We start from the raw sequence: 12,887 nt of genomic DNA, 5'->3' as shown, positions 1-12,887 counted from the left end.
GAAATAGTTTTATAACATCTTCCTTTGCCTCTTGGAAGATAATATTATTTCTGTTCTACCCAATTAAAAGCTGCACATATTTCACTTATATTGTCGTAAATCTCTACCTCAGCCATTAAATCTCAGACACAAACTTACCATTTTTTATAGTGAAAGTTGGCTACCACCCTCTGAATTTCACTTATCTATCATGGTAGTATATCTTCAAAGAGAGCTAGCAGATTAGTAAAACACGGCCTCCCCACCTAAGATTCCTGATGCTTTAATCAGAGATGGCGTTTTCTGCTTTGACCTGTAGCTTGTGCCACAGTGTTTATCCAGCACTATAAAAATAACCTTTTTGGACTGACCCCTTGGCCATATTTATATTATATTGCCCTCTCCCCATCCAAGCAGTGGATATCTTCATGGCAGCCATTTAAAGATCAGTTTCTTCCAACAAGGGAGGAACAAGACACCTTTCTTAATACTTAATTAGACATTTACAGGCTCAAAAGAAATGGATAGAAAATGGCAGCCAGCACTGGCAAGGATATGTCCAGGGCAGAATTGAAGCACCTCCCTAAGTCCAGCAAGTTAAGAGTATTTCTAGACTGCTTCCATTAAGCCCCCACCTCTGAACATCTAGCTTCAAACCTAGAATTTAGGATTCAGTAGGGAACAACTGAATTTGTTGTAGCAGTGTGGAATAGATCAGAGGCATCTGCTTATAACCTAACCAGAGTTTCTTATTATGTCAGAACGCAGGAAACTCTGATTAGTTTAAAACACGATTTGCAAACGAATCAGGGCCAGAAGCTACAGTTTGATCCTGGCTTGTTTGAACAAAGCATAATTTCGGAACTATAGTAGATTGACTTGACCTCTTGAATTCTCCTTGCATAATCTTCGGAGTTGCTGATAGAAATGGTCAATAGATATTAAATGCGGGAAACATTTTGCACAGATTACATCTATTCTTCAGTTTTCGTACATGTACAATAGAGGAGAACTAAACTGAGAATCCACTCGCTCTGTACCTGTTTAAAAAGTTGAAGGTTCACTGCAGTTTCCAAAAACTGCTTAAAAGTGCTGGAACGATGCTTGACAAAACTTTCTTCACAGAAACTGACAGGCTCACCCTAAATTACAAGAAAGGAAATTAGTAAGATATTTATTTGGGAACAGTCAGTGCAGTTCTATTCCACACACACACACACACACACACACACACCCCACTAATTTTCAGCACTGAAGAATTACATATCCTTCAAGCCATGTGGGCATTTGATGACTCCCAAACAAATGCAGAAGACAAAAATAACAAAAACCTGAAGTTCACATGTAACAAATCTTAATTCACGTTTTACACAGAGAACAAGATTTGAGACCATTCTTACCTATGCAAGACTACAAAGTTTTAACTTCATGAAAAACTGAAACTTCCGAAAGGAACTTGGCATGGCCGCTAAGTCATTGCAATTCTTATCATAATCTTATTACGCATATAACAGTAAAAAAAATCTAATAATTTTTATGCCTTTACCACACATATGCCCCCTTTACTGCACAACCGAAACTATATTTATTTCCCCCCGTGCAACTTTTTCTTAACCCCTTTCTTCTGAAAGGCAAGCAGTTTGTTAAAAGCAATATCTATGTATTTTTTTGGCCTGTGGGGAAAATCTTTGAAATGTGGTAAAGAGATATATAAGAGCAGAATGAACGGGACCTCCATGGTTATAAGATTTGCCAAGTATGACCTGGCGGGAGACTTTGAAACCTTTACTTTCCTGTAATTCTATAAGGAACTACAGTGAGCTCCATTTCCCCAATCAAATCCTTCAGTCCTGCAGATTCATTGTGGATTTCCCATAAGGCTCCAGTGGCTGCTTAGTTCTCTGCTGGGTGTACCTGCATTTATCCGAGTCTGTTTATCCAAAAGATCTGTATAGGCTCCAAGATATTCCATTGAATTCTTGCTGCACAATCCTGTCCAAATTGTGTGCATTTTAGCCCCATTGACTTAAATCAGAGATAAAAGCTTATGCCCACATTTCCCTCTGAAATCAGTGGGACTACGCTTACACTTGGATCTTCCTGAAAGTGAGTTGTGGGAGTCTCAAAAGAGGTCTGTCATGAGCCACTAAGTGCTTATGCTAGAGAGGGGAAATTCTCTCCCCCTCCCCCCCCAGATGATCTTTATTGAATTTTTAGTTACATACTGTACATACACATACTGACTTCCCTCCTTCCTTCTTCTGGCTTTTTTGTGTCCTCTTTGACTTTTCTTTTTCTTTTTTTTCTTTTTTTATAAAATTTTTATTGGTTTTACAAAATTTTTTAAAGACAAACAAACACCTAAAAAGACATACAAACACGTATAATTTCATAACATTTTTTCATAAACCTCTTTTCCGGGACTCCCCCATACCCCCCCTTTCTGCATTCCAATGTCCATAATTTTTTAGCAACTTCTAAATATTCCTTTCCAACCTCTGTCATCTTAATCTTTTCTATAGTCTGTTCTTATGTCACTGTATCCCTTTTTTTCCTGCAAACCTCAACATTCTAACATTCATCAAGTTTATAATAGTCCTTCAGGTATCTCTTAAATTTTCTCCATTCTTCTTCCGCCGTCTCTTTTCCTTGATCACGGATTCTGCCTGTCATCTCGGCCAATGTCATATAGTCCATCACTTTCATCTGCCATTCTTCCAGAGTAGGTAGATCTTGTGTCTTCCAATACTAGACTTTTCGCATTGTCTTTGTCCATTTTTAATAAGATTGTTCTTCTTCATTTTTTCCATTAAATGTCCATAAACAAATAAATCTTTCTATATATACAAATTCTTGCTGTCTGTCTATATTCATTTACAAATATTATTCAATAATAGTTCTAATATACATTTTTAATTCATTTTGATATTATTATCCAGTAAATTTCTTGTATTTTCCCGTTACGAGATATTATTTTAATTCTATTGGTTTCCCTATTTCACATCATCTTCTCTATATATAACATAAATTTTTCCCATTCTTTTTGATATGTTTCATCCCCCTGATGTCGAATTTTTGCTGTTCATTTGGCTATTTCTGCGTACTCCATAACCTTGTACTGCCATTCTTTCCACATGTACAGTACATGGAAGTGTTTTGTGCACTGAGCTCTTTGAATTGTAGCCACTTTCTTTTTTATCCATTTGCCAATGATTCAGATCTCTTCCTGAGATTTCGTTAGACGTTATTGTTACTCCAAGAGGCTTCAGAAACAAAAATTAGCAACTGTTGCTAATGCAATTCCCTAGAGTCTTTCTAATGCAATAAATTTCTGCCATTGACTTGTTTGTTCCTTGTGATGCTTCGGTCTAGAACGTAGCCTTTGGAGGAATGCTGTGCTGATACGTAGCGGACGCATGCTCTAATGTTCCTTTTAGTATTGATTTACAACATACTTTCAAAGTAGTTCGATCAAAGCCTAGTAGGGATTCTATACAGAAGAGGAGACTGCTAATACTTGGACCCAAAAAAATCTATGCCAAACAAGATATCTGTCCTCTTTAACAACAGTTATTGTAGAATTCCATCTCTCCCCAACTCATCTTCATGGACTACTGGGCACAGCAGGACTGATTCCATTTAAGCTGCATTCACATTTTAAGCAAGCGCCTTAATATCATTGTAAATAACTCTGATGCATTGACTTAAACAGAATAATCATCTTGAGCACAAGAGCTTAACCTATCCAATTTTATTAGAAGGAAAGGGAAATCTGGCCTAGCAGAGGAGATATTCTTGCTTCTAAATGTGATAAGCAATATGAACCAGAATTCTTCCCATGCAAAACAAGGCACTTGCGCAGGGGACTTCCGGGTCTGCGCCATCGGCAGTAGCGGATTTCCTCTGAATCAGAGGAATGTGCTCCATGGGAATCGGGTCTTGCCGCGGCGGCAAAGGCGGGGACCCTTCAAAAATCACAGGCGGGTGAAGCCTGTGAACGTGGGATTTGGCGGGCACCATCAGCGCCCCCCTACTCGCGGGGAAACCCATTTTTGGGAGTCCGGAGCGAAGTGGGGTGAGCGGCACGGTGCTTTGAAGTGACTGCTACTTCCACGGAGTGAAGCCGCACAGCCGTTGCCGGAGAGCGCTGACTTTTTCCTGTTGACAATTGGATCTAAAAGTAACCACCCGTGAGTAAAGTGAAGTATTGGACCTTTAAAAAAGTTGATTTTGGCAACGAACGGGGGAGGTTTAAAACAGGAAGTCTGCCTCCCTTTCTTGTAAATAGTAGGAAGCAAAAAGGTTTAATCTAAAGCCTTGGAAAGTCTACTTCCAACGTTTAAATCACCGACATTAAAAATAGCAAATCCCCCCTTTGGAAGCAGGAGAGGAGGGGGGGAGAGTTTTTGGACAATATTTGCCTGCTAAAAGAGAGGGGAAGAAGCTAAATTTCCACCGCTCAGAACCTGGGAACGAGATAGCATTAAGACTGTTGTACTTTGGAGTTCTGCATAGACTGTGACTAGGCTGCTCACTGACAGCCAGTGAAATAAGAGTGATACATTGTTTTACCTATCCTCTTCTGACCAAATAAAAGGAACTGAGTAACAAATAGTTGAGATTTGATACTAAATAGACTGGTGCAATTGTTCTGGGGGGGAAAGTGACATTTTGGACTAATACAATATAAACAGTAGCCATTTCCCTCTAGAGGAAGATTTTGAAACTGCTATAAGGTTTGGAATTTTCCAACACTAAAGATAAGATTCTCCATTATTATCAAATAATGGAGGTGTATAATTTGGATAAAAAAATTGGCTTCCAGATGGAAAAATCAAAGTTGGAAACAGAATTGTTAGACCCTAAAGTTAAGAATTTGTCAAGAATGTATAACTTGCTGTTGAAATGAAATACTCAAGATGAAATGGTGAAATCTGCTATGATTAAATGGGCACAAGATGTTGGACATAATATTATGATGGCTGACTGGGAACAGTTATGGACCACTGGTATGAAGTTTACAGCATGTAATGCCTTAAAAGAGAATTTAATGAAAATGATTTATAGATGGTACATAACACCAGTCAAGCTTGCAAAAATCTATCATTTGCCCGATAATAAATGTTGGAAATGTAATGAAACTGAAGGTACATTCTTTCACCTTTGGTGGACATGCCCAGAGATTAAGGCATTCTGGGAGATGATCTATAATGAAATGAAAAAGGTATATAAATATACATTCCTGAAGAAACCAGAGGCCTTTCTCCTGGGCATGGTCGGCCAATTGGTGTCAAAGAAAGATAGAACTTTCTTTATGTACGCTACAACAGCAGCAAGAATACTCATTGCGAAAAAGTGGAAAACACAAGATCTACCTACCAGGGAAGAATGGCAGATGAAGTTGATGGACTATATGGAACTGGTGGAAATGACTGGCAGAATTCGAGACCAGGGAGAAGAGTCGGTGGAAGAAGATTGGAAAAAATTTAAAGTGTACTTACAGAAACATTGTAAAATTAATGAGTCTTAGAAGGATGCGGGAAGGAATTAACATGGTTTTAGTAGAAATGTAACAAAGAATTAAGTAAAAGTTGATTGATATTGGGTTAAATTGAAAAAAACTTAAGGTTAGATCGTTAAAACTATAGAATCAAAATTGAGAAAGATGGGAAGAACTTGCTGAAATAGTGAATTGAACTAGAATACAAAAAAGGGAGGTGTGAGGAGGTTGATGAAATAAGTTAAGGAAAGGCAAAGACATGGAATATTGGATGTGTTTTTTAGTTTCTTTTTTGTCTGGTATTTTTTGCTGTATTATTGTATGGCTTTTATATGTCTTATGTGTTTTGTTATTGTTTGTTTTCTACTTTATTGTTATTTCTTTTTTTCTTCTGTAATTTTTAAACTTTTAATAAATATCATTTAAAATAACAAGGCACTTGCTCAGTTTGTAATACATTGATTGCTGTCTTTTCCCCTGAGATATTACAAACCGATTTAGGTGTTTCTGTTGTTTTACTAATAGGGTCGCTTATTTGTCACTCTTTAACCATGGTTCACATAGGGACGCGGGTGGCACTGTGGGTTAAACCACAGAGCCTAGGACTTGCTGATCAGAAGGTCGGCAGTTCGAATCCCCGCAATGGGGTGAGCTCCCGTTGCTCTGTCCCTGCTCCTGCCAACCTAGCAGTTCGAAAGCACGTCAAAGTACAAGTAGATAAATAGGTACCGCTCCGGTGGGAAGGTAAATGGCGTTTCCGTGCGCTGCTCTGGTTCGCCAGAAGCGGCTTAGTCATGCTGGCCACATGACCCGGAAGCTATACGCTGGCTCCCTCGGCCAATAAAGCGAGATGAGCGCCGCAACCCCAGAGTCGGTCACGACTGGACTTAATGGTCAGGGGTCCCTTTACCTTTACCCATGGTTCACACAGGATGGATTTAGAAATCTAGGAGTAACATGGTAGCTGTGGAAAAGCACAGGGGTAGAGAAAATGCCTTGCGCACAAAAAAGACCGGGTTCAATAAGCAGCATCTTCAGGTTTCAGGGCTGGGAAAAACCTCTGACTAAGGTTCCTGAGTCACGAACCAGATTCAGCCACTCTTAGAGGAAACTATATCTTTTCTAGATCCACTTCAATCAGGGTTTAGGCTTGGCTTTGGCACAGAAACTGCTTTAGTTGCCCTATACGCAAAAACATTCTTCTTCTCCCAGGCCTTGGGTCATTTATGGCCTTTTAAACTGTGAGGGACCAGGTATTGTTTTTATTTTGCATTTTTGTCTTTTTTATATTGTAAACTGCCCTGCGACCCTCAGATAAAGCACAGTCCAGAAATTTAACAAACAAATAAAAAACAAATTAGACCCTGGTGAGTGTCTGTCTAACAGAGTAGACAGCAGACAAAGAAGGCACACTCCCCAAAATTCCTGGGAAATTCCTAGCTGAAGGACTGAGACTAGGGAACAGAAGAGGAAGGGGTCGGTGCCAGTAAGGACTTGGACTAGGTGGAAAATGTGTCGAGTTATTTCCTGATTATTTTTTCTTTTTCTTTTAATAGCCAGGCTCATTTCAAAACCATGCTGGATACAAGCAGAGAGGCACCGGGAGTCAAATTATTTTAAACTGCACCCCCCTGGAAAGAGCTGTTGCTACTGCTTTCCTGAAGGAGTGCTTCTTAGGCTGATCTAGAGGAAGAAAAACAGAGTGAAGTTGTGACCCGTGTGATGGGAACGCTGTCCATTGTGCTTCTTCCACTAGTAGGTCACAATCTACTTTTTCTGTTTTTTCTTTCACTCCTACTCTGAAGGGAGAAGGAAAAGTTAGATTGGGTAGTAGGGGAAGCTGAGGGTAGAGTCTTGTGGGATAGGGGAGGAGGGTTTTAGAATCAGAGCTCTTTTCTGAACTCTATGTAAAAGATAAGAATAGGAGAGTATGTCATCCTTCCCATTCTTAATTTTCTTTTCTCTGTTTCTCTGTTATAGCAGGCTATGCCAAAAACGATTAAGTCAATGAAAATATTGCTGTCTAGGTCAAAAGAAGTGGACAAGAGACCATGGCAGAAGTTTGACCACATTTATTATGAACAAAGCTTATTCAGAAAAGGAGAACAGGAAAACTTCTTGATAATTTGTGAAATGGCTCGGGAGAGCGGGAGGGGACATTATGCATGATAAATGTGTACGTCTTCATGATAAAGCATGAAGGGGGGGGGGAATACCTGAAAGAAATCACCACTCTTAAAAACATGCATCGTTAAAAGATTGTAAGGAACATAAACAGCTAACCTGATTTATATTGCACTTTTAAAAAGCTGGCATTGTTTCAGAAAGCTAGCTAAGAAAAAGATAACTCTGTGAAAAAAGATAGTGGCACCTCTGCAAGAATAAAGGCAACCACACAGAGAGAGGCGGGGGGGGGGTATGTTAACATTTTAAACAAAAATGTACCCCCATAACTTTGTTTAAACACTAAGGCTTACTGATTACTGATTTGAAAAATTAGAGAAAGGCTTGAGGTCTGTTTGTCTCTTATTCTTAACTATTAAACATCCTGCAGCATCCTCTCATGTTGATAAATGCAAGCAGAGAACAGTGCAAGAAGAGGCAACTTAAATATTTGGGATAGCAGTACTAAGATTTGTCTTAAGCAGGTCTTAGAAGCCTTTAGACTCAAACTAGAGGAACAGCATTACTGGGAGTGAAGGCAGATTATATAGCAGTCTGCTGCAATTTTAGTTAGAAATTTACTCTTCAATTTGTATATACACAATTAACGTACTGTAAAACTCAACCAGATCTATAGTGGGGAGGTGGAGAAAAAACTTTGAGAGTACTTCATGAACCAAAATGTTGGCATATACTAGAAAATGGAAATGGCATGTTCAGTAAAGTGCTGAAATATTTATACATAGAAAATGAATTTATACTTTCACTTCAAAATCACAACGAGTTCTGCAGTACTGGTATAGAACAAAATCCAAAGCTTTCAAGGTATCGGAATTACTATTTACTACTGGAAAAAAATATTTGAGAACAAAAATCTTTTTTCAATTGTTCTGTTAATGCCACATTTTACCGCACATCCACTATTGATCTCGGTGCAAAGATGATTATGTCCCTTGAACTACTTTCATAGTTTTGGACATTTATCCTATTTTTGTCTAAATATAGCTGAACTAGATATCATTTAGCTGGACCCTTCTAAATCTACTCCTCCTAACAAGGTTAGGAAGAAGAGCAGAGCTAATGTTTTGGATACTTCAGGTGCCAAGTTTAATCTTTAGTTCAGAGAAACTCGGATAGCAAGGCTGGGAAAGACCTTTGCTTGGAGCCTTAGAAAATCACAGTAAGTTTGAGTACGATAGTACTGGGTCAGTACTATTTTTTACCCCACGTTCTTCACAGTTACCAATTTTAGAACTACAATAACTTATTTCCTCTGTGCATCAGTTGCTCCCGTGCAAAAACAGAAGCAGTGCTTCTGGCCTATGATGAGGTGCTAGAAAGAATATTTAAAATTATGAAATAGTTACAAAGCATTAGGTTTTTTAAAAAAATGGACAAGCTGTTGGCTGGAAAGCAACATTCTAAGCAAAGAACTTCAGGGCTGTAGAAATATTAGCTTTAGAACAGAGGGGGCTAACCTATGGCTGGCCAGATACTGCTGGACCACAACTCCCACCATCCCCAACTTTTGTCCATGCTCGCTGGGGTTGATAGAAGCTGGAGTCTGATCACATCTGGAGCGCCACTGTTGGCCACCTGCTCTAGGAGAACCTAACCTCAGATATTAACCTAACCTACAAATGTACAGCTTTTCAGCAAGATACTAGGACGCAAAGGAGTTGATTCACAGCGCTCGATGCCACAGCATTCAGCATAGCAGCCAACTCCTAGGGTCTTTGGCCCCCCAATAAAATAGTTGAGGGGGCTCGCTCCTCCCCCAAGTTGATGGGAATTGCTATTCCAATGGCGAGCGTGAACTGTGTCATGTGATTGATTAGGGGCAGGGGGCTTACCTGCTCCCCGCCCCCAATATTTTATTCAAGTTGGCACCCCTGGCATTCAGCAACTTGGGGAAAACTGAGCCTGGGCCACTTCTGGCTGTTTGCAAATCAAAACTTAATTTGCAAACTGGGAGGCAGTATCTGGAAAGTGTGCCCACAGCCCAACACAACTGTCACTCGCAGCCAGACATTTTCCATATAGAAACCACACTGGGTCTCTAACGGGACACATAAATGCTGGGGTATTTGTTGGGTGTTTTGGCCCATGAGCTCACAAAGGCTTTTACCAACAGCTGCTGGACTTTACCAACGTTCACTGGACTTTGCCTTTCCACAACCAACCTTTGGACTTGTTTACCTGGAGGGGTGTGTTTTTTTCTAACCTTGGTGAGATGTTTAGCATTCCTCCTCACAGACATTAAGAACATTTGAACTCTTAAGAGTCAATGGGAAATGGATACTTGAACTGCATCGCTTACTGGTCTGTATCTTAGAGCATCTCTGTAGGATCCAAATAACGCTGCTTGTGCCCTCAGGAAGGCCCTGGCTACTCCATCACCGGTAGCTGTGGACTGCTTCTTCAGTTTATTTTTCAAGGCCGAGACCTGCGTGACAGAGAGGAGCAGTTAAATTAACACCTCAGAAATTGGTACAGGGAGACACGAACCCAATCAGCAGGCAAACCATGGTGTCTGCAGGTCAGCCAAAAAGTCATCCTCTTCCTTGATAGCTTATCTTTTTAACCGCAAAGAACACCTGCTGGTCTGTTAATTGAAATGAAAGCAGGGGGGGATAGTAAACGGCTAATGCAAATTGGTTTATGCTCTCTTTTTTTCTCCAAGGCCTCTTGACATAAATAAGCTTTAATTATTTTACAGTAAATGGCTTGTGAGCCTCTCCTACTGCAGATTTCTTGCCACCATCATAACATGTGCCTACTTGTCTAAGGCGGCACCGACCGGGTTTCTTTCATTTGTCTGTGTTACAAAGGTTTTTCTGGGAGGCTCAGTTGAAGCTCAGCTTGTCACTTAGGGCAGCCCTATATAGTCCCAGGGCTCTTACTGATGGCTATAGGAGACAAACTCACAAGCGCACAAGGTCCTTTACCTTTCCAGAACAGACTTCACGAAAGTCTCACTGTGGTACTGAACGGGCCCTGCTAGCTAGTTGGTGGTGGTGTGGTCATTATATCTTTAAAAAATAATAATTGTTGCATCATAAGGTGATTGCAGAAGCCAGGGAGGGACAAGCTTGTTTGCAGTAACTCACAATTAAACATTTAACTGTGGTTTAATGTGATAGGCAAATCAGGCCCCTGTGTGCAGCATATGCAAAATTTTGGGGTTACAGCCGCTGCATTTATGCATACATGAAGATGGCAATGCAGATGTCATACTTTGAAGGGAAAAAACCGCCTGCACAAATGAATATCCTTTTGTTTCTTCTTCATGCAAGCAGTCACGGCTATTCTTGTCAGTGATGACTGTAATTGAAGCATCAATCTAATTAACAACTAAACTCTGAATAATGCTAATGAGAGCTGAACACGGCATCAGAGAAAAGACCAGCTCTACAGGTGATAAACCTTCACAGTAGTGACATTTTCCAGTGTAAAGTCATGGTTACTGTGATCTGATCAAAGAAACAGACCCCCATTGGGTCCAATTATAACTATAGTTTTGTGGGGGGAAATATTGAGTTACGATGTTCATAATCTATGCAGAAAGGCCTTTACAGTATAGGTCTTTTCCCTATAGCTGTGATCTTTTCAATTTATATCCAAACTCCATAGATCCAGATAAAAGTTTAGAGTCTGATTCATTTAGTCCATGGAGAGCCTACACCAATGTTCACTAAAACGTCTTTAAAAACTACAAAAAAATTACAATCTACAATTTTTAAAGTTACAGAGTTCAAGGTTGCAAAATAAATTTATGCAATTTTGTTACCTGTGAGTTAGTTTACTATTACACTGAGTTGTTTTTTTTAAATTAAAGTATATATATGTCATATACAACCTTTGAGAAAACTAGGTGCAATAACAACTGCAGTTATATTTATTTATTTACATTTATATACCACTTTTATCTTCCAAGGATCTCAATATGGTGTACATTTCTCAGTCACTGCAGCGTGGGGCTGGCTTTGAAGTATGGCCAAAAATGTTTTGGTTTTTTTTAATTGGACATTTTCAGTAGGTTCAAAAAAATTCTACAGAATACAAGTGCCAGGCTAAGAGGTAATATAGGCCGTGGAACCATATAAAGGTAAAGGTAAAGGTACCCTTGCCCGTATGGGCCAGTCGTGTTCGACTCTGGGGTTGCGCGCCCATCTCGCTTAAGAGGCCGGGGGCTAGCGCTGTCCGAAGACACTTCTGGGTCACGTAGCCAGCGTGACGAAGCTGCTCTGGCGAGCCAGCGCAGCACACGGAAACGCCGTTTACCTTCCCGCTAGTAAGCGGTCCCTATTTATCTACTTGCACCCGGGGGTGCTTTTGAACTGCTAGGTTGGCAGGCGCTGGGACCGAGCAACGGGAGCGCACCCCGCCGCGGGGATTCGAACCGCCGACCTGACGATCGGCAAGTCCTAGGCGCTGAGGTTCTACCCACAGCGCCATCCATTGTTGTTTTTTAATTGGACATTTTCAGTAGGTTCAAAAAAATTCTACAGAATGCAAGCGCCAGGCTAAGAGGTAATATAGGCCGTGGAACCATATAGTCTGACGGTAATCCAAAAGGAATTGCACTAGCTACCAATTAACTTGCATATTGAATTCTGTGTGCTGGTTTTGATTTATAAAGTCCTGAATGGTTTTGGCCTGTGGTTACCTGAAGATGCATCTCTTTGTACAGGTGCCCCTCCCCCACTCTGTGTGAGCATCCAGATCAGCCAGAAAGACCCTGTTGTAGGTTACAAGTCCATCTGAAACTTGGCAAGTGGTTACCAGGTCAAAGGCCACCTATTTGAAGCACTTTCCTCCCTGTGGAACTCATTCTGGAGGGAATCTTGTGTCAGGTTAGTTCACGTCAAGTTTTTAGAGAAAGATAACAAGATACGCATTTTCAGAAAAGCCGAGTGGTACCACTACGAATGATCGACTTGAATTTACTAGTGGCTGTTGTCCTCCTGCTATGGGACGCTCTTTAGTGTAAAGAATTTGTTGTACAGTGGCACCTCAGGTTGCATACGCTTCAGGTTAAAGACTCTGCTAACCCAGAAATAGTGCTTCAGGTTAAGAACTTTGCTTCGGGATGAGAACGGAAATCTTGCTCCGGCGGCGCAGCGGCAGCAGGAGACCCCATTAACTAAAGTGGTGCTTCAGGTTAAGAACAGTTTCAGGTTAAGAACGGACCTCCGGAACCAATTAAGTACTTAACCCGAGGTACCACTGTAATTATATTCTA

At 40.5% G+C, this 12,887-nt stretch overlaps 1 protein-coding gene across 2 annotated transcripts in view; it reads right to left on the bottom strand.

Annotated features, from left to right (window-relative positions):
- DENND1B (DENN domain containing 1B) overlaps window positions 1-12,887 on the bottom strand; it is a 184,398-nt gene that overhangs the window by 41,001 nt on the left and 130,510 nt on the right. For both annotated transcript variants that reach the window (XM_081194375.1, XM_081194374.1), the window contains exons 13-14: window positions 9,963-10,088; window positions 1,020-1,121 (exon numbers count right to left, since the gene is read on the bottom strand). In XM_081194375.1, the coding sequence (XP_081050501.1) occupies window positions 1,020-1,121; window positions 9,963-10,088 (228 nt within the window). The remainder of the gene's footprint in view (window positions 1-1,019; window positions 1,122-9,962; window positions 10,089-12,887) is intronic.

The sequence above is a fragment of the Podarcis bocagei genome (genome assembly GCF_964188305.1).
Source record: "Podarcis bocagei genome assembly, chromosome: 5".
Classification (NCBI taxonomy): domain Eukaryota; kingdom Metazoa; phylum Chordata; class Lepidosauria; order Squamata; family Lacertidae; genus Podarcis; species Podarcis bocagei.
The sequence above is the reverse complement of the archived record's forward strand: the minus strand, read 5'-3'. Positions and strand labels throughout refer to the sequence as shown.